A 27033-nucleotide genomic window follows, 5' to 3' on the forward strand; every position below is an offset into this window, starting at 1 on the left:
GCACTGTGGGTGAAGCAGCCTCCTGCAATGACGGTATGATGTATCAGAGTATTGGCTTGAGTCCCAGCTGCTCTGCTTCCCATCCAGCTCCCTGCTTTAACACCTGAGAAGGCAGTGGTAGATTACAGTCCAAGTGTTTGCGCCCTGGCCCTCCATATGGGAAACCTGGATGGAATTTCTAGTTCCTGGCTTTGGCCAGGTTTCACACTGAAATTTGTAACCATGTAGGAGTCAACCAGCAAATAAAAAATCTTTCCCTGACTATCTGATATACTGCCCTTCAAATATATACAAAAATATTACCAAATAAATAAATAAATAAATAAATAAAAATAAGAGGTAGGCCTGGCATGGTAGCCTAGTAGCTAAAGTCCTCACCTTGAACGCACTGGGACCCATATGGGCGCCGTTTGTGTCCTGGCAGCCCTGTGTCCCATACAGCTCCCTCTTTGTGGCGTGGGAAAGCAGTCAAGGACGGCCCAAAGCCTTGGAATCCTGATCCCATGTGGGAGACCCAGAAGAGCTTCTGCCTCCTGGTTCGGATTGACTCAGTTTCGGTCACTGTGGTCACTTGTGCAGTGAATCATCGGATGGAAGATCTTCCTCTCTGTCTTTCCTCCTCTCTGTATACCTGATTTTGCAATAAAAATAAGTGAATCTTAAAAAAGAAAAAAAAAAAAAGCGGTAACAGCTGGGCCAAGAAGCTTCTTCTGGGTCCCCTGCATCGATACAGGGGCCCAAGGCCTTGAGCCATATTTCACTGCAGGATGAAGCCTATTAAATGAAGCCTCTTTTAGGTGCTTCCGTCAGCTGGTTCACCTCTCAAATGGCTGCACTGGTAGAAGTTGGACTGTTCTGACACCAGAAGCCAGGAAATTCTTCTGGGTCTCCCATATGGGTGCATGGTTCTAAGGCTTTGGGCCGTCTTCCTTGACTGCTTTCTCCGGCCACAAGCAGGGAGCTAGATGGGAAGTTGAGCAGCTAGGACGTGAACTGGTGGCCATGAGATCCAGGTACTTGTAAGTGAAGATTTAGCCATTGATTTAACGTGCCAGGCTGTGTAATTTAATTCTGATTTCATAAGATTCTGGAATTATTATCTCCTCTTGAATTTTCTGGGAGAGTTTGGGAAGAACCGGTATTTCTTCTTTAAACATGCGATAGAATTCAAAATGAAATCATTACGCTATTCTCTGATGGGAAACTTTTTATTACTACGTTTATGTTTGTTCTTTCCTGATGCAGTCTTGGCAGGCTGTATGTGTCTAGGAATTTACCCTTTCCTTCAAGATCACCCAGTTTGATGGCAGATAATTGTTCATAGCAACCTTGCTGATCCTTTGTATTGGTTGCAATGCTTCTTTTTCTATTTTTTATTTCATTTCTTTTTCAGTATAGCTAAAGGTTTATTAATTTTAACTTCTGAAAGAACCCACTCTTTGATTAACTGATTGCTGTATTGTCTTTCTAGTCTCTATTTCATGTTTTCCTCGGATCGTTAGTATTCCTCTCCTCTTGCTAAATTTAGGCTTAGCTTGTTTCTAGCTCTTTGAAGACTATCAGGAGGTTCTTTGAGAATTTTCATTTTTTTCTATTGTAGGTCATTATTGCTATAGACTTTCTGTTTAGATCTGGTCTAGTGTATCCCATAACTTTTCTTATGTTGTAATTCCACTTTCATTTGTTTCAAGATATTTTCAAATTTCCCTGTAACTCTCCACTGGTTGTTCAGGATCATATTTCTTAATTTTCATATACTTGTGAATTTTGTCAAAAATTTTCCTGTTGATCTCTAGTTTATATCACTGTGGTCAGAAAAGATACTTGATATTATCCCAACTTTCTTAAATATGCTGACGTTTGTTCTGTGCTGGGATCCAACTACTTGTGCTAATTCTCGCTGCCCAAAGGTTTACACTAGAAGCTGGAATTAAAAGTAGAGCTGACACCTGAACTCATCATTTGATATGGGCTGCAGACACCCCAAATGGCATCTAACTGCTTCGCCAGATACCTGTCCATAGGACAACTGAAATGTGGGTACAAACTGCTCTTATTACAAATATAGTCCTTCTAGGAAAAAAAAAGTTGTTCATAAGAATGTAACTTCACTCACTGGATTATGTCAGTCCTGCAGTTACAAATATCTAGAGTAAGCAAAGAGCTACATGCAGCAAAGAGCTATATGTGGTTAAAGAAATAGAAAAAAAAGAATAGCCTTGTGTCACTTAATAAGGGGGAAATGGTCCCTGCGAGGATTGATTTTATCTGTCAGTTTGGGTGGGTGATGGCTAGAACTTTGATTAAGTATAATCCTAGATGTCTTTGTGAAGATGCTTTTGGAGGAGAGTAATTTTTAATTCACTGGTTTTGAGTTAAAGCAGAGTGCTCTAGACTGTGAGTGAGCCTCATCTAGTCAGCTGAACGCTTTAAAAGTTTTACTTCTCCCAACTTTGGGTCCCCACCCTCTCTGGCAATGACTATCAGGATCGCTCCAGAAACCCCTCAAAACAAACAAACAAACAAACAAACAAAAAATCTAGAATAGACAGACAGAGAACAACAAGGAAAGCTTAGAATCAGACAGGAAACGGTCAGCGTGTATTCACTTATACCTTACTGGGTGAGACACAAAGATTAGTTACTCCTCACTAGGGTATTGAAGATTTCTCTGCACACCCCTCTTAAAATTGTTCTGCACCTAAACTGTTGACATATGTCTTGTTAGAGTTATAACCCAGTCTAGACTACCCCAAAAGAAAAAGCCAGGTTCAGCAAAATTATGCTTCAATACTATAAAATGCTAAATAATATAATGAAAATAGACATGAGACAGCTGATTAGTAATCTATAGCCATTTTAAGGTGTATAGAACCCGGTTGTATATAAACTAAAATTGAAATGTCAATGAAGAAGTCACAGGATGTGGTTAAGAATTTGCTTTTTTTTTTTTTTTAACATATTGGTTACTCAATACTATGTCAATTAACTCCATAACATTATAAATTGTTGCTGATGTTATGTTGGGGCTTGTAATTGATTGGGATGATACTCTGCCGGCTCTACCTTCAGACCAGAGATGGTCTCCCCAACAAGCCGTTGAACTTATCTGGACAATAAGATGCTGGACTCTATGCTTGGTATATGCTTGCAATGAAAGAATCTCAACTGAACTTGAACTATGGTAATGCAATAAGGTGGAGGAATCCACCATGAGGGGAGGGTTTAGGGAAGGGTGGGAGGAATCCCAGTACCTATAAAACTGTGTCACATAATGCAATGTAATAAAAAAAAAAAAAGTCTGACTTCTCCAGGGCAAGAAATAATTCTGCTTAGAACTCTTCTCTGAGTCTCTATTCAGCTTGCTGGTCTGCCCATTTGGACATGACTCACCAAGCTTCGAGTGGGTTTCTCTAAAGCAAACCTCCCTTTCGGGGCAGGCCTGTGGCACATCTGCCTAAGCCACTGTCTACAAAGCCAGCATGCCATATGGACGCCACTTCAATTCTTGGCTGCTCCACTTTCAATCTAGCTCCCTGTTTATGTGCCTGGGAAAACAGAAAACGGCCAAAGTGCTTTGGTCCCAGCCACCCACATGGGAGACCAGGATGAAGTGCTGGCTTCAGCCTGGCCCTACCCCAGGTGTTGCAGTCATCTGGAGCAAACCAACAGATGAACAATCTTCTTTCTCCCTCTCTCTCCATTTGCACACCCTACCACTTGCGGGTTTTTTTTTTTTTAAAGAACCTTGACTAACAAATCCTCCAAATTAAGGAAAAGCAATTATGTAAATAGTATCAGTGATTCTAAAAGCTATCACAACAGAGCTGGCTCTGGGTTATAAGATTCATTCCAAATTTCTAATTTCTTGGATTTCCATTGGCATATTGCTTTGTCGTAACACCTTTACATTGCTTTTCCTACTATGTGGTCTGAAATTTCATCATAAATTCTTAAACAATAATGAATAGTAAGCAAAGGAAATAATGAAACAAGAGTAGAAAGCCAATGAGACCTGAAATTCAACAATACTTACAACAACACGAGGTGTCACCAGAAGATACACAGTGTGACGAACTACTTTATTATCTCGAACATGCCACAACCTCTCCACTTTTCGAACTACTTTATCACTCCATTGATACAATCCAAGACTGTAATTACAGAATAAAAGAAAGTCATTTTTATAACTTTAACCACACTTTAAATATAAAAATCAATGTGAAATCAACATACTTACGGGCTTACTATGTACCAAGTCCACGTAAAGTACTTTATAAGCATTTTCTAATTTAACCTTTTCAGTAACTCCATAAGATTACCAACCCTACTTTTAGATAAACAAACAGAAGCTTTCCATGGCCATGCCGGAATGGGCCAGCTCTTGTCTGATCTCAGAAGCTAAGCAGGGTCGGGTCTGGTAAGTAATTGGATGGGAGAGGCAGGTTAGGGAGATGACATTACTTAATTGCTTAGGTTCACATGGCTAATAATGGTCTAACTACTTCCTTTCCACAAATTAGGTAAAATAAGAGAAAGCACAGAAACATAGTCAAGTATAAAGGGAAAATTAAAAACATAGTGCAGTAATTTAGTGGAAAAGTAGAATTTATTTAATAACTGCACCATGAAACTTGTTCTACATTGAGGGAAAAAAAAAGGTTAAATGCTTATTTCACACCTTACACAAAAATAGATACTGCTGACTCGTTATGCTTAATATCAGTTAACATGTAAATATTATCATGTATAAGCAATAATTATTTTTTTAATTTATTTTTATTAAAAAGGCAGATTTATAGAGAGAGATGGGAAAAAACATCTTCTATCCACTGTTCATTCTCCAAGTGGCTACAACAGCCATAACTGAGATCTGAAGCAAGGAGTCAGGAGGCTCTTCCAGGTCTTCCACATGGGTACAGGGTCCCAAGGATTTGAGCTGTCCTCTGCTTTTTCTCAGGCCTAAAGCAGGTGGTTGGATGGGAAGTGGAGCAGCCGGGACATGAACAGGTGCTTATAGGCAGAGGTAGCTGGTTGAGCCACCATGCTGGTCCTCAGGCAATAATCATTAAAAAGGCAAAATAAAACTTACCCACATTTTCTCAGCACTGACTATATGGAAAAACATAAACAAGTTCAACGTGTTGAAAAGTGCCCCTCCTGGCAAGAAGAGGCCTGGCTACTTGGACAAGTCATGATTTTTCTACATCTTGATTTCTTAATGAAGGGATCAAACTAAAAGGTCTCACTTTATCCTGTTTTTTTTTTTTTTTTAATAGGATTTCTTTTTATTTTTTATTGCAAAGTCAGATATACAGAGAGGAAGAAAGACAGAAAGGAAGATCTTCTGTCTGATGATTCACTCCCCAAGTGACCACAACAGTCAGAGCTGCGCCGATCTGAAGCCAGGAGCCAGGAGCTTCTTCCGGGTCTCCCACATGGGTGCAGGTACCCAAGGCTTTGGGCTGTCCTCGATTGTTTTCACAGTCCACAAGCAGGGAGCTGAATGGGAAATCGGGCTGCCTGGATTAGAACTGGTGCCCATATGGGATCCTGGCGCATGCAAGGCAAGGACTTTAGCTGCTAGGTCAACACACCAGGCCCTAAAAGGTCTCACCTCTAACCTTGTTTTAATCTCCACATTTTCCTTAGGTTATCCACAGAACACTATTACTTATGACACTAAACATGCCACAGTTGTCTAATTATATTCCTAGTAACCTTTCAAAAGAGAAGTACAGGGGCTGCCATTTAGTGTGGTTAAAACACCTGTTCAGACACCCAACTCCACACTGGAATGTCTGAGGCCAACATTTGGCTACAGCTTTGGAATCCACCTTCCTTTTTCTGCAGACCCTAACAGGCAATAGTGATAATTCAAATAGTCAGGTCCTGGTCACCAATATGGGAAGGATGTGAATTCAATTCCTGGCTCCTGACTTCACCCTGGACCAACGTTTGTCTTTGGAAATATTTGGGGTAGTGAACCAGCTGCCGAAAGGAATAAGCATACACTCATACACTCATTCTCCTCTGTGTCTCCAAAATCACTAAGATTTTCTTCTGAAAAGAAAGAAAAAAATACCTGTAATTGAAAGGTGGGAGACCATCTGCAAACCTTGAAGTTAGAGGGTTTCCATCCTTATCATGGTAGAATGCAAACAGCCCAGCAGAGAAACCCTACAAGGAAAAATTCAAAAGGTCTCAGAGTGAAAAATATCAATTTTCTATTACATATTTCATAACACACCTGCTATCCAAAGACATCCCTAATCAACAACACTGCTAGAGGAACTTCTCTCACAGTGGGGGCTATGTAACATTACATAGGTCATGTTTATACATCAGACTATTTACTTGGAGTAAACATCTGCAATAACATTTTTCATACTATTTTTTTTAAATTATGTGCAGTAAACAAGATGAACATCAATTACAATGCTATAAAGATCTTTCAAATACCATTAGAGTGAAAAAAAAAAAAAGACTAAGAGCACCAGCTAGGGCCAACACCACGGCTCAATGGGCTAATCCTTCACCATCAAGTACTGGCATCTTATAAGGGCACCAGTTCGGTCCTGGGTGCTTCACTTCCAATCCAACTCCCTGCAAATGTACCTGGGAAGGCAGCAGAGCCAAGTACTTGAGCTCCTGCACCTACTTGGGAGACCTAGAAGCGACTACTGGCTCTTGGCTTTGGATCAGCTCAGCTCCGGCAGCTGTGGTCATTTGGGAAGTGAGCCAGCAGATGGAAAATCTTTCTGTCTCTCTTCTTTGTAAATCTGCTTCTCCAATAAAAAATAAACTAAACTAAAATAAAATGAAATTTTAGAAAGCACCAACTGCTGTGTTTTCTAATTCCTCTGCTTTTTTTTAAAGTTTGGACCTTCCTCCTCATTTAAAGTTTGGGACAATTCTTTGCCCTGTGCTGCCAGAATCCCTATGGGTGCAGGTTCATGTCCCAGCTGCTCTACTTCCCACTGAGCTTCCTGCTAATGGCCTAGGAAGACAATGGAGGATGACCCTGCACTCACATATGGGAGACCAGGAAGAGGCTCCTGGCTCCTGGCTTCAGATAGGCTGAGCTTCAGCCATTGTGGCCACTTGGGGATTAACCAGTAGATGGAGGAGAGAGAGTCTCTCTCTGTCTCTCTATCTCTCTGTAAATCTGCCTTTTTAACTACATCGATCTTAAAAAAAAAGTTTTAAATTTTTAATGAGATAATTTTTCCATAATCTTCAAATTCATATTCTCTATTTCTTTCTCAAATAGATGGAGGAAGGGACCAAAACCCCACAATTATTACCATTTGATATCTCCTATTTCATTATTGAGATTTCTCTTCTTGATTTCTTTCTTAATACAATAACAAAAAACAGCACTTTGTAACACTTCTTCATGTTTTATACATTCTGAATATGTTATAGCTTATATCCAAATGATTTCTATGGCAACTTTCTTTGCTGACGTTAACTATGGTCTCCATGTCATTCAAGTCTTGACAAAATGATTAACGAAATCCAGATTATTCTTTTGTCCCTACATGTTTTCTTCTTTAAAGTCCTTAAGATGAAAAGGAAAAGTAATGGAGTTAGTTAAGAAATAAAATTCACTGAAAAACAGCTCAGAATGTTATAATCTGTCTCATTCTTTAACACTCCAACTATATTTTCTTTCAACTTGAACAAAAACAATTTAGCAGGTTAAAATTTATCCAAGGCTCAGAGGTTGACAGCGGTTGGCATATGTAACTTTACAGGGAGTACTCCGTGTTGATTACATAATGCTTATTTCTCAAAAGTTTCTGAAGTTTAATCTACACAAGAAGTAAAAACTAACATGACAGAAACTCATGTTTCCTCTTTAAGAGAATTGTGATGCCAATTTTGTCCTGTTGTTTTTAGATTTTTTTAAAAGAAATCACTGGAAACTAATATGGCTGAAGCCCTATAATTTCATTCCTTTCTCTTACTTCACTACCTTGAAGTCAGGGTGTGTAATTCTCAGAGATGTTTTCAATAATGGAGTGCCTGGTTCAAGTTCTAAATATAACACTTCTGAACCATGACCCTGCTAACGCACCTGGACAGGCGGTGGTCAGTCCAAGTCCTCAGGTCTCTGTCATCCGTCTGGGAGACCAGAACGGGGTCTGTGTTCCTGACTTTAGCGTGGCCCAGGCCTGGCTATCGCAGGTAGCTGGGTTTAGTCAATCAGCAAATAAAGTCTCTCTCCCTCTGTCATTCTGCCTTATAAGTTACTTACATTTCTCTGGTTTTCTCAGCATCAAGTGTCTACAGTTCCTATGGCTGAAAATGTTACTTAGAACAATGCTTATCTTTCACTAAAATTAGCAGGTTATTGAAAATTTTTTTGTTTCAATAAAAGGAGAAGTGGAGTGAGCAATGGGCCTAATAGTTACAATGCCTGTGTCTCAGGTCAGAGCGCCTGGGTCAATACTGGACTCTGGCTGCTCACTCCAGATTGTCGCTAGTGAAGATCTGGGCAGGTAGACAGTGGTGATGGTTCAAGAAACGGGTCTGTCCTATCCATGTCAGAAACATGCTTTGAGTTCTTGGCCTCTGCCTTCACCCTGTGCTCACACACCCAGCTGCTGCGGGCATCTGGGAGCAATTCACCAGAAAGGAACTCCAGTTCTTTGCCTTTCAAACAAGTGAAATTTAAAAACATGACAGGAGACAGGCATTTTAAGCCATACTCTCCTTACTTGCAGGGCTTGAGTACTCCCTGGCTGCACTAAATTTTTCACCTGCTGATCTCGTGTGTTTGCGATATGTCGAATGCGGTTGGCATTTCACTGTTACACACGCTTGTCACCAAGAAAGAATTACAACGGCCACTAACTTTAATACAGTTCACCAAGCACAATATGAATTTTCATTAAATTTTCAAGAAAAAAAAATCCATTGTATGAAGGTACTTAAAACGTTTCTGGAAGCTGGCACAGTGGCACAGCTGCCTAATCTTCCATCTGTGCAGCCAGCATTCCAAATGGGCACCAGTTCAGAGTCCAAGCTGCTCCACTTTCTATTCAGCTCTCTGTCAGCGGCCGAGGAGAGCAGTGAAGGATGGCCTAAAGCCTTGGGACCCTGCACCTCTGTGGGAGCCCTGGACAAAGCTGACTCCTGCACTTGGATTAGCCCCAGCTCTGGCCATCGTGACAATTTGGGGAATGAACCAGGGACTGAAAGAGTTCTCCCTCTTAAACTCTTTCAGGTAAAATAATCTTTGGAAAAAAAAAGTTTGTGGAAAAGGAAATAAAAGATAAATTTGGGGGTGGACACGTGGCGCAGTGGTTAAGACACAGCATGAGATGCTCACATCCCATACCAGAATAACTGGGCTGGAGTCTTGGCTCCAACCCAATGCTAGCTTCCTGCTAATACATTCTCTGGAGCCCAGCAAGCGATGGCTCAGGCAGGTGGGTCCCCACTACCCATATGAAGACTTGGAATGGCATCTGGTTCCTCCCCTTAGCCTGACCCAGACTTAGCTACTGAAGGCCTGCGAGGAGTAAACCAATATAAGTGGTGTCTGTATGTCTCTGCTTTCCTCTTTCAGTCTCTGTGCCTTTCAAATAAGTTTTTTTTTAAGGCTTATTTGATTTTTATTAGAAAGTCAGATATACAGAGAAGAAAGACAGAGAGGAAGATCTGTCCGTTGATTCACTGCCCCCGTGGCTATAATGGCCAGAGCTGTGCCAATCTGAAGCCAGGAGCCAGAAGCTTCTTCTGGGTCTCCCACGCATGTGTAGGGACCCAGGGCTTTGGATCATCCTCTACTGCTTTCCCAGGCTGCAAGCAGGGAGCTCGAAGGAAGTGGAACAGCCAGGATAAACCAGTACCCATATGAGATCCTCACGCATGTAAGGCCAGGACTTTAGCTGCTAGGCCTCCACATCGGGCTCTTTCTCTTTTAATAAAGGTTTTTAACAACATAAATTTATTTTAGTGCACAACAATTTCAAATCCATGCATAAACATAAAGCACCAGAGCCACCACTAGCTGCCTCTCAGGTGTACATCAGCAGAGGCCGGGACTTTCACCCACCAGTCCTAACTCGAGTCTTAACCTCTGCATTGAATACCCACTCCCAGCCCTACAAATCTGATAAAGTACCCATGTGTTCACTGCTACTACGGTGATTTTACACATAAGGCTAATACAAAGGCTTTTACAAAGGCTAGGTAATTTGTCTCAGATTAATTTTCAGTGACACAGTTAAAAAGATTCCTCTCTCTCAGTCATGGCATTTTTTCCTGCTGTTTTCTAAATACACAAATGGCATTAGCAGAATATTTCCTACAGTCCACAGCAAATAATTTTAATCCCCTAGACATACTTAGTAAAAGTCTAGCATCTTGAACAACTGGGAAAAGAAGCGAGAAATTCTGAATCATTTAGTTTACATGAATTTTACAAAATCCAGACTTTTAAAAATGATCTAAGCAGCAGCTATAATAAGCACATCAGTTATCACTGTAGAGCAAAATAAATTTTTCTACCTAGTGTTTTACTTTTTAATATTTACCTTATTTATTTGAAAGGTAGCATAACAGAGTTGGAACAGTGTGAAAAAGAGGAAGATCTTCTATCTGTTGGTTCACTTCCCAAATGGTTTCAGTGGCCAGGTGGGGCCAAGTCAGAGCCAGGAGCCAGGAAACAGGAACCCCATCCTGGTCTCCTATGTGAGTGACAAGGGCACAAGTACTTGGGCTGTCTTCTGCTACTCTCCCTGGCACATTAGCAGAGAGCTGGATTAAAAATAGAGCAATCAGGACTTGAACAGGCTTTCCAAAATGGGATGTGGTTGTTGCAAGTGGTGGCTAAACCTGCCAAGCCACAACACTGGCCTCCTAAAATTTTTGTTGAGATTCTTAATTCTTCTCTCAAAAATTCTATTTACCTAATGGAGCTAAGATTTTAGTTATATTAGACAGCAAAAGTTCAACTTAGTCGCTATCCTAATCGTTGAAAATTCTGTACTGGCAGAGAACTAATTAACCAGGCTTCGCTGAATATGAACATAAGAATCCAAATAATGTTAAGATTGAATAGATGTATCAAAATAACAATACAAGAGCACAACAAGCAGAAAATCAAAGGAAAGAACAGTAAATGACAAAAGAATTTACCAGGGCATGAATAATCTCATGTTTCACTGTGGACAGCATCCCAACAAACTCCTGAGGCTGGGTAGAGATCATATTTGGACACAGGTTAGCATATCCTGCTATTGGCCTGTTAAAACAGACATTGGGGTTTTTTTTTTATTATATTCCAGAAAAATATTTCTAACCTATACTTCTCTATCACAATCGCTCAGACATAAAAATTTTCACTAATATCAACTGTAATTCTACATCCTAACAGCTTTCGCTACCTTGTACTTTCAATACCTACCCTTTGCTTTCCTATAACATAATAAATCATTACCTGTTTCCTTAAAAGGAATATAGCTTATTATAGTTCAATGTGAGTTTTTAAAATATGTTTTAAAAATATATCAATATAATATGTTAAAAGGAAATGAGAGAAATATTTAGCACTATTTTACTTGCAAAATACATATTTGGCTATAGCATTTCTTTCAGGCACAGAGACAAATAGAAAAATCAGATATATCACAGGCCAATAAGCTAAAAGGTGCCAAACTTTTCCTCCATTTTCCTTGTCCCTTTCTCCTGCCCCAGCACTGCTAACATTCACGAAGGAGTTATTACCTTCCCATCACCTTTTTTCAATTCCTATACCTTTTAGAATACAGAACTACACAGTTCTCTCTGCGCCCACAACCACAGAGCCCAGAGTAACTCAGTCAAGCCCACCGGGCAGAAAACTGTTTTTCAAAAGTTAAGGCAAATTAACACAGCTAAGGAACCCAAGGTTCTTAGGTAATCCCAAGGTAATATTTTACCACAGAAATAACCACAGGCACCCAAGCTGTGGCACAGCTCTGTCTTTGGTATCAGTACCCCATAGAGGTGCCAGTTTGAGTCCCAGTTGTTCTACCTTCTGATTCAGCTCCTTCCTTATAGCCTGGGAAGGCAGCGGAGGATGGACCAAGTCCTTGAGCCCTTGCACTCATATGCAAGACCCACAGGAAGCCCCTGGCTCTTGGTTCTGGATAGGCTCAGTTCTAGCCACTGCAGCCATTTGGGGAGTAAACCAGTGGATGAAAGAGCTCTCTGTGTGTCTCTCCTTCTCACTAACTTTTCAAATAAAAATAAATCAATCTTTAAAAAAGAAACAACCACAAGCCCATCAAATGATGACTGCTTATTTACAAAGAACATTTATTTCATTTTAAATTTTAAAAAAGGAGAAGGGGGCTGGTGTTCTGGCACACAGGTTAAGTTATAGCTTGAGATGCCAGCATCCTCTGTTGGTAGACTGGAGTGCTAGTTAGGGCCTGGCTGCTCCACTTCCAATCTAACTCCCTGCTAATGTGGCCAGAAAGGCAGCAGATGATGGCCAAGTACTTGGGCCCTGGTACACATGCAGAAGACCCACACTGAAGCTCCAGGCACTTGGGTTAACCTGGCTCGGTCCCAAGCCAATATGCCCATTTTGAGGAGAAAACCAGAAGATGAAAGATCTGTCTCTTCCAGTCACTTTGCCTTTCAAATAAATAAAATCAATCTTTTAAAAAGTTCTTAAAAAAAATCATTGTAAGGACCCCTAAAATAGGAAATGGATGTTACTGCCAGTCCTGAAACTTTGGAGGCTACAGCATTGAGAACATAGCAGCTGTGTCTGCCTTTCCAACCACGGGTCCTCAGATACAGGGTCTACTGATATGGTTTCTGGGCAGCAGGCACACGCGGCTTTCCCCCAGCAAACAGCCTTTTTCCTACCTCATTCTTTCACTAAAGTCTACCAATGCTCAGGTAACCACAAAAATTTCCCTTTTCCAGAGGCCTTTCTTGTCCAAGTGATCAGGATAAATTGCTCCCTCTTATTCGCTTTTGTGTTATAGCACTCTTGTTTTTTCCTACAAAGTATTTAAAACATGAAGAAGCTAATATTTATCTGCCAGCATATTAACTAAATTCTCTCTCGCTCTGCAGTAAGCTCCATGAGGCAGAGTACCTGTCTGTTTCACTGACCTAATCAGCTGCTGTGCTCACTTTAGCAGCATATATACTAAAAACTGGAATGGTAGGTGCCTCCTCTGCTGGCAACATAGAAGGCACTACGCAGAAGCAAAGTTTCATTTTCCTCAAATTTAAAATAAAATGAAGACATTGCTTTTTCATCAAATATCAACATTCTTAGAATAAATCAGAATCTTTCCTTCAATATATGTAAATATGGAATAATACTATGGCAAACTGTTTTCCAATATTTTGAGACAACAGAAGATCCAAAATGGAATTTCATAAGTATATGTAAACCACATGGTTGAATTCAAATGAAGATAAAGAAACATGATTTTGTAGCACTCAAAGACACCTACTGTTAAACAGTATTTCTTTCTCAGGGCCTACCATGATGGCTCACATGGCTGAATCCTCACCTTGCAATTGCTGGAATCCCATATGGGTGTCATTTTATGTCCTGGCTGTTCTACTTCCCTTCCAGCTCCCTGCTTGTGGCCTGTGACAGCAGTGGAGGATAGCCTAAAGCCTTGGGACCCTGCACCTGGTGGGAGACCCAGAGGAAGCTCCTAGCTCCTGACTTCAGATCAGCTCAGTTCCAGCCATTGTGGCATAGCAGGGAGTGAACCAGTTTATGGGAAAGTTGTTTTCTTAGGCCCAGCACAGTGGCCTGGTGGCTAAAGTCCTTGCCTTGAACGCATCAGGACCCCATATGCACATCAGTTCTAATCCCAGCAACCCCGCTTCCCATCCAGCTCCCTGCTTGTGGCCTGGGAAAGCAGTCGAGGATGGCCCAAAGCCTTGGGTTCCTGCACCCAGAAGAAGCTCCTGGATCCCGACTTCGGATCAGCTCAGCTCCAGCCATTGCAGCTGCTTGGGGAGTGAATCGTCGGACGGAGGATCTTCCTCCCTGTGTCTCCTCTCTGTATATCTGCTTTGTAATAAAAATGAATAAATCTTAAAAAAAAATTGCCTTTTCTGTATTTCTTTCTCTTTGCTGATCTGCCTTTCCAATAAAACTAAATCTTAGAAAAAAAAAAACTTTAACCAAGTAACTTAATCATCATTGAGGTAGGTAGTACTTCAAATATCACACTTGCTAGATTCTGAGACACCATTACTGAGAAAATACCACACATTCAGTGACAACTTCTCAGAAAAAAAATAAACACTGGCACACATGCAACCATGAAAATACTCAATACTTTCTTCTGCACTAACGCAGTTCACACTGGACACCAAGATTTCTCAACAGTCTAAACTTGTGAGTGGATTTCTCCCATCAATAATAATAATCACGGTAACACATTGCTTTAGATGACACTGTCATCCTTAGACATCCGGGGACTGCTTCCTGGACTGTCCCCGGATATGAATACGAAAATGCTCAAGGCTGGTACATAAAAGGCCATAAGATTGACATACAACCTAGTTATATCCTTCCATATACCTCAAACCAGCTTTACATTACTTGTAATGTAAAATATGACATCAATATTATACAAATTGGTGTTCTGCTATAAATTTTCGGGAATGATGACAAGTAAAAAAGTCTGTGTATGTTCAGTACAGACATAATTTTTTCCCCAGATATTTCTGACCCAGGGTTGAACAGAAGGATGGGGAACCTGCAGATACGGAGGTGGGCTGTAAACGCTGCTGCTTTTGACTTCTTTACAACCTACAGCACTGACCGTGTCAACCTTAAGTGCTTTCTGTATATTGCCTTCTCGGTTCAACTAAGTTCCAGTTCCTTCCTGTGCTAATTCTGTGTAAGGTCTGCTACTTGTTCAACAGACAAATATTTATCATCTCTGCAATGGTCCTTAGTTGTGTATAAATTAGACACACTACCCAATCCTAGATTTGAAACAATTATGTACAATCAATTCTGAGACATAGGGTCATTTCTACTAACTTTAACTGACTTGTCTGCTCTGTGACAGGCTGTCTTCTACATTTATAACTTTTTCTTTAAAAGATTTATTTTTATTGGAAAGTCAGATATACAGAGGAGGAGAGAAAGAAGGAAGATCTCCTGTCCGCTGATTCACTCCCCAAGTGACTACAACAGCTGGGACTGAGCCAACCGAAAGTCAGCAGCCCAGAGCCTCTTCTGGGTCTCTCACTCGGGTGCAGGGTCCCAAGGCTTTGGGCTGTCCCTGACTGCTTTCCCAGGCCACAAGCAGGAAGCTGGATGGGAAGTGGGGCTCCTGGGATTAAAACTGGTTCACATATGGGATCCCTGTGCGTGCAAGGCTAGAACTTTAGCCACTAGGCTACCGCACCAGGCCGTACATTTATGACTTTTAATTTTAAAGCTGAGCTACCTTCATTGTGAACAATTTTTAAAATCTTCTGTATGTAATGAAGAAGAGTGAATTATTTAGTGATGATTTAGCTATGGGAAGCATATTCTATATAACAAATGATAGGACGTTTGCGCAGTCATTTTTAACATCTCTCACAGTTTTAGAACAACAGTGCTAAATTTAAGTTCAAATTGGTACCATAGCGAGACTGGTTCCTTAACCTCGAAAGAAAGGTCTTTAGATGGACAACAGACCTTTTCTCCAGAGTTTGTGGGCATAAAAGCAGCAGACGGTAATAAGAAGAGTGGCGGGGGTGGGGTGGGGAGAAGAATGAAAGTTTCCACTTTTTCACTTGACCAAAAATGCCTTTACTATATGAACAATGGTCCTCCTGACCCCCATCATCCTCACCCCAGAGCCAGCAGAGCGCTACCCTTTACTACCAGAGGCAGTGTGACAACCACAACCATCCTGGGTGTGCTATATGAGTTCTCACAGTAGAGCTTGGGAAGCAGGTGTCAGAGGAAGGTTTACCTGTCCATTGTGGCTTCCTGCTGACAGTAGGCTGCATAGGAGATGATGTTTTCATGGCTGCACCTCTCAGTGGCCAGGGCACCAACGTAAAGAACAAAGTCTGCATCCTTGATGCCTTCATGCTCTTGCACACCCACTGCTTCGTGGGCACACTTACCCCCACGGCAGATCCTGCACTTCTGTTCTCACGGAATCAATACAAAACCAGAGACAAGGTTAGCCACAGGGACCGTTCATCTTATACTGACTCCAGGCTACATTATAACTTCATCTTCATTTACTACACCCTGAACTTATAGCAAAATCAAAATCTGCCTCTACTCTGTTCCTATATCAAATTTTGAACTTCATGAAAATTTCTGCTTTTTATAAAATGATTATAGTTCTATACTCTCATTTAAAATAAACATCTGCAAACAAAATATAAACAGTTGCTATTATGGTTAAACAACTAAAAGAAAAAAAAACTCAAAACTCCAAAACCAAATGAAAGGACTTTGCTGCATTTTTTTTTTTTGCTTTCTGAAACTTCCATATCAAACTAGAATAAAGTTTCTATCTAGCGAAAATATATTTTAGATTTTCAAAGAATTCATGCATCTTCTTAAAAATCAAATGAAAACAAAAACACACAAATGAAAAATCAAAAGCCATTTTATGTTACACTTTTTCTAACTTTCTAAGAAAATCTTGTTTTGTCTTTGAAATACTTGTTATTGAGGAAACTTTCTTGAAGTTCCTAAGCAATCATACTTTCCAAATTATACATAGAAAAATCAGTGACAAGTACTTTTGCAGGTGTAAGCAATGTTTATACAGACACAGAAAAAAAAGATATTTCCATTTCCTTTAATAAGGTACACATTGTTCATGCCAATATACACATTTATAAATTTTAATTACTTTAATAATTGATGTGATAAAAAGTTATGACTTTTAGAATTCTTTGCAATGATTGTTTATTTAAATGAACAAAAAATTCAGTTTCCCAAAAAGCTACACAGGAAAGCACAATTAGGAAGAGCTAAGAAAATGTCAATAAGAACAATTTGTTTTATTTTTGAAACATGCCTTTGTAAAATATTTTTTTACTTTACTTTAGCACTTCACATTCTCAAGAAATCTGAGTTGGGACCAGAGTTGTGGCAGGGCTAGTTTAAGTCTCTTTCCCTGTGTGTAGTGGCTCAAACCTTCTGATGCACCTGAGAAAACACGGAGATGGCCCAGGTGCTCAGGCACCTGTACCTTCAGACTCCTTGCTTCAGCCTGGCCCAGCCAGGACCTGCGTGGCCATTTAGAGAGCAAACCGATCACTTCTCAGCCTTTTGGATCAAGGGCGGAGAGTGAACTGAAGATAGAAGATATCTGTCTGCCTCTCACAAAAAGAAAATGAAAAAGGAAAAGAGAGAAGGAAAGAGAAATAAAAGAAAGTGACAGAGAGGCAGAGAAGAAAGGAAACAGGATTAAGAAAAAGCAGAAAATGACCCAAATGCTTGGCCCCTGTGCCTATGTGGGAAACTCAGAAGAAGCTACTGGCTCCTGGCTTTGGCGTGGCCCAGATCTAGACATTGAAGCCATTTTAAAGAACCAGTGAATTGAGGACCTCTCTGTTATTTTTGCCCTCTCTTTGTAAATCTTGAAAGGAAGAGGGCCTGGTCCAATAGCCTAGCAGTTAAATTCTTGCCTTGAATGCACTGGGATCCAATATGGGCATGCATCATGTTCGAACTGTTCCATTTCCCTTCCAGCTCCCTGCTTTTGGTTTGGGAGGGTGGGGGAAAATGGTTTCGAGCCTTGGGACTCTGCATCCACAGGGGAGACCCTAAAACTACTGTCTTCAGATCAGCTCAGCTCTGGCTGTTGTGGTCACTCAGGGAATGAACCAGTGGATGGGAGATCTTTGTCTCTCCTTCTCTCTTGTGGGTCTGCCTTTCCAATAAAAATAAACAGATCTCAGGCCTGGTGCAGTAGCCTAGAGGCTTAAGTCCTTGCCTTGCAAGCACCGAGATCCCATATGGACACTGGTTCTAAGCCCGGCAGCCCCGCTTCCCATTCTGCTCCATGTTTTGTGGCCTGGGAAAGTAATCGAGGACAACCCAAAGTCTTGGAACCCTGCACCCACATGGGAGACCCGGAAGAAGCTTCTGACTCCTGGCTTCAGATTGGCTCAGCTCTGGCCATTATAGCCACGGGAGGGAGTGAATCAACGGACAGAAGATCTTCCTCTATGTATATCTCACTTTCCAATAAAAATACATAAATCATTAAAAATAAATAAACAGACTTTCAAAATAAGAGAAAGAGGAGAGAAAAAAAGAGGAGGCAAGAATGAACAAACGAAGGGAGAGAAAGAAAGAAAAATAATTCTGAGAAAATTAATTATACTCGTGCCAAGATATAAGACTGGAAAGTCTTTACTAAGCTTCAAACACCTTATAAAAAACTTACATGATAAACTCAATGTAATGTTTACAGGGCAGGCAATTGGTCTAGGTATAAAAGTGCCACTGAGAACTCTCCCACCCCATATTAGAGTGCCCATGTTGAGTACTGACTCCACTCCTAATTCTAGCTTCCTGTTAACAGGCACTCGGCTTGCCCCAACCCATGCTGCTGCCAGCATGTGCAGAGCAAACCAGTGAACCAAGCACTCTAATTTGGGACAGTGGTATCTTAACCAGTGGGCCAAATGACAGCTCCACAATACAATCCCTTAAGAAAACCGATAACATTTGATATACATTTTATATTTGCATATATGTATGAATGCATTTCATTTAGTTGACTGAAAGGCAAAAAGGGTACTGGTTCACTCATAAAATAGATATTACAGATAGGACTGGGCCAGGCCAAAGTCAGGGGTCTAGAACTCCATTCAGGTATCCCTTGTGGCTACCAAGGACCCAAGTACTCACTAAGCCACCAGCTGTTGGGAAGCTGGAATCAAAGTACACCCAGGACTTGACCTCAGCTGCTCTGCATGGAATACAGGCATCCCCAGCACCATCTTCAGCACCATGCCAACGCCTACCCCACATGTCCAAGTCTTTCAATCTGCATATCCTTCTACGCTGTTTCACAATTTTTAATCACGTGCATGTGTCTGTATTTTTAAATAAAACAGTCTACACATTCTGATGTACAACTTTTTCTTTCAATTTAAGAAAGAGCTTAACCATTTTTTTCAAGTTACTACAAAGAGATCTACTTAATTTTTAAAAAATATTTATTTTATTTTTATTGGAAAGTCAGACATACAGAGAGGAGGAGAGACACTGAGGAAGATCTTCCATCCATTGATTCACTGCCCAAGTGGCTGCAATGGCTGGATTTGAGCTGAGCCAAAGCCAGGAGCCAAGAGCTTCTTCCAGGTCTCCTACCTGGGTGCAGGGTCCCAAGGCTTTGGGCCATCCTCAACTGCTTTCCCAGGCCACAAGCAGGGAGCTGGAAGGGAAGTGGAGCTGCCGGGATTTGAACAGGTGCCTATATGTGATACCAGTGCAGTTAAGGCAAGGAGTTTAACCATTAGGTTACTGCACTGGTTACTTAATTCTAAAACACCTGTATAGAATCCTATTACATGGCTATACCATATTTTAATATCCTAAATAGGCACATCTGTATTTTTGCAAGGAATATCTGTGAACATCTATTACACAATATTAGTATTTTTATGGAAACAATTCCTAGGTTTGGTTATAGAACACTCATTTTTAATTTAAAATTTTTCTTTTTAAATGTTTTTTTAATTTTTTGAAGATTTATTTATTTATCTGAAATTCAATGTTACAAAGAGAGGGAGAGAGAGGAAGACAGATGGAGGCAGAAAAAGATCTTCCATTGGGTGTTTTACTCTGCAGTTGGCTGTAATGAACAGGGCTGGGCCAGGCTCAAGTGAGCCGGCAGAAGCTTCATTCAGGTCTCCCAAGAGGGTGATAGGAGCCCTGCCTGCCTTCTTCCATTGCTTTTCCCAGGTGCATTAGCAAAGAGGTGGATGGGAGGCAGAGCAGCTGGGACATGAACCAGTGCCCATACGGGATCCTGGTGCTGTGAAGAGGGTGGATTAGCTAGTTGGCCCACTGAGCTGGACACTCCCACACCTTTTTTTTAATTTTTTTTTTTAGAAAAGGATTTGTTCATTCAGTTGAAAGGCAGATTTGCAGAGGGAGGAAGAGACAGAGACCTTTCATCTGTTGGTTCACTCCCCAAATGGGTGCAATAGTTAGGGCTGGGCCAATCACAGCCAGGGACCCAGAGCTTGATCCAGGTCTCTCACAGAGGTGGCAGAGGTCCAAGCACTTTGGGACACCTGCTGCTTTCCCAGGTATAGAAGAAGGGAGCTGGATTCCAAGTGGAGCAGCTATGACTTTTGAGTTAGCGCCCAAATGGAATTCTAGCACTGCAGGTGGCAACTTAATCCAATAAGCCACAATGCAGCTCCTCAAACTGTCCTATTGCAAAGAAAGCTGAGGTATGGACTAATGTTGGAACCCTGCAGTTAACACAACCCAGAGCACGTCATGATGGAACCCCTCATTCCTTTTCTGTCTGCCTCACTTCCCACTAATGCCTCTGAGAAGGCAGCAGAGGGTAGCCCATGTGTGAGACACCAGGCAGTTCTGGCTCCTGACCGTGGCCTGCTCAAGCCCCAGTCACTGTGGTCATTTGGGGAGTGAATCACACATGGGAGATCTGTCTCTCCTCTCTCTGTCATTCTGCCTTTCAAATGTACAAATAAATCTTATAAAGCAAACAACAACAACAAAAGCTGAGGTAGCCAAAACACTCTCTGAAGGACAAAGACCATTCTAAACGTTCTGAAACCACAAAGGTAAATGAGGAAGAAATGAAAACACCATTAAGCTTTCTTGAAAATCAATAAAAGAACAAAATCAGTGCACCTGTAATGCCTCTTGGTACAAGAATGAAATTAAGGCTGTAAAAATAGATTCAGGCCCAGTGTCGTAAAGTTATCGCCTTGCATGAGCCGGGATCCCATATGGATGCCTGTTCTAATCCCGGCAGCCCTGCTTCCCATCCAGCTCCCTGCTTGTGGCCTGGGAAAGCAGTTGAGGACGGCCCAAAACCTTGAGACCCTACACCGATGCGGGAGACCTGGAAGAAGCTCCTGGCTCCTGGCTTCTGATTGGCTCAGCTCCAGCCATTGTGGCCTCTTGGGCAGTGAATCAATGGATGGAAGGTGTTCCTCTGTCTCTCCTCCTCTCTGTATTCTGACTTTCCAATTAACATAAAATAAATCTTTAAAAGAAAAAAAAAAGATTCAAATATCTTCCCTGAGGCTGTGTTGAAGCGTAAGAACAATATTCCAAGGAGGGGTTAGCGGGGAAGGGGGAAGGCGCTACCTGGAGATGCTCCTCGGGCACTATCACAGGGCCGCACCTGGTGTGCACGGCACACTCGCCAGTGCAGTACCGGTGAGGGTCGTTCTCCTTCCGCAGATACTGATTCGTTGCACATTGTCTTCATTTGTGTATCAGATTAGTTAAAAAAAAAAAAAAAGAACAGTTCAGAGAAGTTAAAAACGTGCAAATAAGCTAGTCACTGATCTATTAGTTAACAAAGGCTACATATTTTAATTAGGAAACTAACCTAAAAATTTTTTTTTGGTTGTGTGGGAACTCAAATACTTCATAAAGTCAACACTGAAAGCACGTGAAAACAGGAAGGCAGAGGTGTGTGGTAGGTCATGGACAGGTGGAAAATCAAGGAAAGAATGGTGACCCAGGGCCCAGCGCTGTGGCCTAGCAGCTAAAGTCCTCACCTTGAACGCCCCGGGATCCCATATGGGCGCCGGCTCTAATTCCGGCAGCTCCACTTCCCATCCAGCTCCCTGCTTGTGGCCTGGGAAGGCTGTCGAGGACAGCCCAATGCTTTGGGACCCTGCACCCACGTGGGAGACCTGGAAGCGGTTCCTGGTTCCCGGCTTCGGATTGGCGCGCACCGGCGGTTGCGGTCACTTGGGGAGTGAATCATTGGACGGAAGATCTTCCTCTCTGTCTCTCCTCCTCTCTGTATATCTGACTTTGTAATAAAATAAATAAATCTTTAAAAAAAAAAAAGAATGGTGACCCAGCATGGGAGTACTGTTGTTTTCTCCACATAGTCTGTCTTTTTGGTCTCTGAGAGCATAATTATACATTCCAGTGTAGGCTCCATTCTTAGTCATATTGGTCAAATGGGAAGGGAGAGTACTAAACAAGTAAACGGAAGAATCCATGTAACATACCTGCTAAGTAAAATAGTGCCAGCGGGTCTGCGAACCTGAAAAGTCTTCTCTAGATAAGAAATAGCTTGTGGGAAAAGTTTATTCTGAAAGAGAAAAAAATTGAGGGAAAAAAAAGAGTCAGAACTACAGTCCAGTTAAATTAGGTATGAATAAATTACATTTAACACAAGGAAGCCTAGGACATTAACGACCCAAGAGGACAAATGTCTCTGAAATGTAGGCATTGGTGAGTTAAAGATCGTAGTGAGGCATAGGGCAAGGTGAGCCCAGGAGGAAGGCAGGGTCCCCATCTTCTAACCAAGTTCAGGAAAACAGCACCATGTACAACCTTTCTTCCCTACTTTCATCTCAGTGGAAATCAGAAAACACAAATCTCAATCATTATTCCAGGTTACTTCAAATTTGAGACAATGTAGGTCATTTCATCATGAAATAAGTTTATGTTTAGAACATCTTTAAAAAAAAAAAGCAGACTAAGAGAAATTTTTCATCCACTGGTTCACTCCCCAGGTTGCCTCAATGGCCGGGGCTGAGCAGGCTGAAGCCAGGAGCTGGGAGCTTCACCTGCGTCTCCTATGTGAGCGGCAGAGGCCCAAGCAGTTTAAATCATCCTCCCAGCGCTTTTCCCAGGACTTTAGCAGGGAGCTGGAGTGGAAGTGAGGCAGCCAGAATACAAATTGGGACAAGAACTGGTACCCATATGGGATAATGGCAGACAGCAGCTTTATCCACTAATTCACAACGATGGCCCCAAGAAAACCTTATTTTTAGTTACTTCCCCATTTCTAGGACCCACCATGAACTGGCTTGATGTGTATGAGTGAGGTGCCAGAGTTCAACATCTGGTGAGGCTAGCACTTCCATAAATAACTTCAGCATGCGTACTATTAGGTCAGATGTCTCCAGGACAAACAGCATTCCCACTAAAAGAATGCACTTTGCAGAAATGTTCTCAATGTAGTCATAAATTATTTTTTTCACTTATCCTAATCATATCCTACTTTCAAACATCTTGAGTCAGTATACTTAAGAAATAATATTGAAGTATGAAAAAGGGAGATGGTGCTTTAGTACAATGGGTTAAGCAGCTGCTGCTTGCAATGCCAGCATCCCATATGGATGCCAAGGGCTCCAATCCTGGTTGCGCCACTTCTGGTCCAGCTCCATACAGCTCCCCACTAATGCACCTGAGACAACAGCAGAAGATGGTCCAAGAACTTGGGCTTCCACCACTTGTGCGGGAGACCCAGATGAGGCTCTCATCTCCTGGCTTCATTCCAGCTCAGCCCACAGTGGGGTGTGAGATAAGAATGGAAGTTATCGCTCTCTATCTCTCTTTCCCTTCTGTTTCTAGCTATGCTTTTCAAATAAACTTTTTTAAAGTCTATTAAAGATTCTACCCGAATATCAAACATCAAAAATTTGCGAGTACATCACAAGCACATCTTTGGTGAAATGACACATATATTCACAACCAACATCCTTTATTTAGTCATTCTATTTTTCTTTATTGGTGTAGAATTTATATATAATGAAATGCACCTATTTTAAGTATTCATTTCAAGCCATGAGTATTTATTACATACCTTTACAAGATTTCTTTTCTCAGGGAGCAACCTGAAAATGATGATACAAAACATAAGAACTGTGATTCTGAAGCAAAGCACTGTCTCATTTGTTGACAATGCTTTTGTAAAGAGCCACAGGGAGGGTCTGGCACAACGGTCAGCCCAATGGCTAAACCCTTGCTTTGCAACTGCCGTACAGGTGCCAGTTCATGTCCCAACTGCTCCACTTGCATGCAGCTCCCTGCTTGTGGCCTAGGAAAACAGTAGAGGATGGCCAAAGCCTTGGGATCCTGCACCCATGTGGAAGAGCCAAAAGAAGCTCCTGGTTCCTGGCTTTGGATCAGTTCATCTCTGGCCACTGTGGCCACTTGGGGTGTGAACCAGCAGATGGGAGAGTTTTCTGTCTCTCCTTCTCTCTGTAAATCTGCCTTTTCAATAAAAATAAAGAAATCTTAAAAAAAAAAAAAAAGAGCTCCAAGGAATACTGTTCACAGTATGTATTGTCCAAATCTCAACGCTCACTTCCAATAGTCCTGGACAGCTCACTGTGTGTGAAAGCATGGCGCTCAACAGGACTCTAAGTTCTCTCCATCACTTAGGATGGAAAAGGTAGGGTGAGACAACAACTACTCTTCTGAAATGACTACCGAGTCCTAATCTGCGTACTAGATTTCTCATACACTAAAACCCAGACTATATAGTCTCTCTGGTCACACTTTTATAAACTTCCTTAGTACTGTTTGCATCAATCTCTCTTATTTTTCCACCAAACACTCACTGATAAGCACTTTCCAGGCCTATTATTGACCATACAAAAGGATATTCACATTCAATTGTTTCAATTATTCATGATGTATAGATTTTAATTACATCCTGGAGCCTGTATCTTTTTAGGCTAAAAAGCATTTGCAGCTTAAATCTACTTTAAAGATATGCTAGTCTCATGTCAAAGATGAATGTATCTTTGACATTTAAATTTATAATAAAAAAAATTGAAAAACAGTGGTGTACTTACTCTTCAATACTTTTATCATACACAGTTTTGATTCTTAAATGCTCATCAGTATCTCTCTTCACAACATGATTTGTCTTAAGATGGACCTTATTTATGACCTGGAAAAAAGGAAAACTTTTTAAGACTTACTGTTTTGATTTCAAAAGAAGAGTTACAGAGAGAGCGAGAGGGAGGAAAATACAGAGAGGAAGGGAGAAACAGAGATCTCCTATCTGCTAGCTCACTCCCCAAATGGCTATAGTGGCCAGAGCTGGGTTGGTCCAGCAGCCAGAGCCCAGAGCTTCATCCAGATCTCTCTCACGTTAGTGTGGGGACCCAAGGACGTGGGCCATCTTCTGTTGCTTTCCCATTACATCTGCAGGGAGCTGGATCAGATGTGGACCAGCTAGGACTCAGACAGCCAGCCATATGGGAAGCTTATCTATGCCACAACGCCAGCCCCAGGGGAAAAGATGGGGAAAAAAACAAAGTTAAAACAAAACAACAACAACTTAAAGCATATAGGTTAGCCAATTGAGATCCCAACTTAGTGAAGTAAATCTCAGGCATAATTTCCAGATAAAATGTCCCTTGGTGTGTTTACATTCATCATTTCAATAACCCTGAATCTTAAAACACCTTCCATGCAGACATTGTTATCTAGGAGGCCAGTACTACCACTGCCGTGAACTTGACTTACATGAATAAATCATTTTGGGAAGAGAAAAACTGCCAGAAGCTTTTAGATTTCTGCATTACCTATTTATAGTTTCTTACAACAGACTATTTTTAAATTGACTGAGTCTTCAGGGAACAAAGGAATGGATCACTTTAAAACAGGATGAACGTTTGCTTACAAGAGAGGGTTTTACTCTGAATACTTTCTCTAGTTCATGTGAAATTTTTTCAAGGGGGAAATAAAAAGATAATTAGATCTCAGCAGAATCGATACTTTTTGCAGCTCTTAACTACAGGAAAAAAAGCTTTGCTAGCTATACTGTCACATTCTTTTTTTTGTTGTTGTTTTTATTTTTGAAATTTATCATACAATTCTGCATAGTTTGGGATTCCCCTTCCTCCATTTTACACTCCCCGAATGATTTTTCCCATAATGTCACAAGGACAATTCCATCAGTCTGCTGTTTAAGTGTGTCCCGATACTGCTGATACAGACAATGTCAGACAGTCCATCATCCCATTATACTGTCTCATTCTTAAAACCCAAAGCAATGAACAATCACATCTTTCTACTACTCTACTTCTGAAAATTTATACAAGGCAAATGAAATTTCATACATTATAGAAAACAACTACACTATCGCCTCTGGTCTATTAATACCAAATAATAACAGACGTTTCCATAGTACCCATTGCCTGCTCTACAGTAATGGCCTGATACCCTGCTTTTAATCTTTCTCCCAATCCACTCAACCTGTATCTCCAGGGAACAAACTATTTTATAGTCATTCAAAAACCATCTGAACTATTTGAGCACAGCAATGGGTTGTGGAATTCCCAGCTGCCTTTCAGGAAATCTGGAGTCTTAAATTCTTAAATTGCTGTTCAACGTCTTGCAGAAGCCAGTGATTAAAAGATTTAGCATCTACCAATTGTTAAGGCTCTATTCTTGGCTCCAAAACTCACTGACTCTGATCTCAGGTGAGTTTCTTCTCTTTCAAGATATGTATCTATGTATGTATTTATCTATTGAAAGGCAGAGAGAGCAAGCAAGCTCTTCCATCTACTGTTTTACCTTCAATTCCTCAAACAGGCAAAGGCAGAGCCAGGTCAGTCAGGAGCCCAAAGCTCCATTCTTGGCTTCCAGTGGGTGACACAGACACAAGTACTTGAGCCATCACCTGTTGCTTCCCAGGCACGTAAGAAGTGGAAGAGCCAGGACTCTGATACAGGTTAAGTATCCCAAGGTGTGGCTTAACCCACCATACCACAACACATGCCCCTAGACTAGAGCTTGTTTATTAATTGGCTCAAGTTAATGAAAGACATACATCTAACAATGAATAAAGATTCCAGAACGGAGGAACTTAAGACTTATCTACATGGACACATTGCAGAGAAGGTGATATCAGAGGAAGACTGAAAGAATGAAATGCAGATCAACTCACTTTCTCACTTTTTTTTTAAAGATTTATTTTATTTTTATTACAAAGTCAGATATACTGAGAGGAGGAGAGATAGAGAGGAAGTGGAGCTGCCGGGATTAGAACCAGCGGCCATATGGGATCAAGGCAAGGACCT

General features: G+C 41.2%; 1 protein-coding gene across 6 annotated transcripts in view; it reads right to left on the reverse strand.

Moving 5' to 3' along the window:
• LMLN (leishmanolysin like peptidase) overlaps positions 1-27033 on the reverse strand; it is a 103022-nt gene that overhangs the window by 70514 nt on the left and 5475 nt on the right. For 4 of the 6 annotated variants that reach the window (XM_058662037.1, XM_058662036.1, XM_004577832.2 and 1 more), the window contains exons 2-9: positions 24796-24893; positions 23799-23829; positions 22213-22295; positions 21329-21446; positions 15966-16144; positions 11155-11260; positions 6086-6180; positions 4037-4154 (exon numbers count right to left, since the gene is read on the reverse strand). In XM_058662037.1, coding sequence (XP_058518020.1) covers positions 4037-4154; positions 6086-6180; positions 11155-11260; positions 15966-16144; positions 21329-21446; positions 22213-22295; positions 23799-23829; positions 24796-24893 — 828 coding nt within the window. The remainder of the gene's footprint in view (positions 1-4036; positions 4155-6085; positions 6181-11154; positions 11261-15965; positions 16145-21328; positions 21447-22212; positions 22296-23798; positions 23830-24795; positions 24894-27033) is intronic. The other 2 variants (XM_058662033.1, XM_058662035.1) reach the window with 2 other exon arrangements.

This window comes from Ochotona princeps, chromosome 3, assembly GCF_030435755.1.
Source record: "Ochotona princeps isolate mOchPri1 chromosome 3, mOchPri1.hap1, whole genome shotgun sequence".
Lineage (NCBI taxonomy): Eukaryota > Metazoa > Chordata > Mammalia > Lagomorpha > Ochotonidae > Ochotona > Ochotona princeps.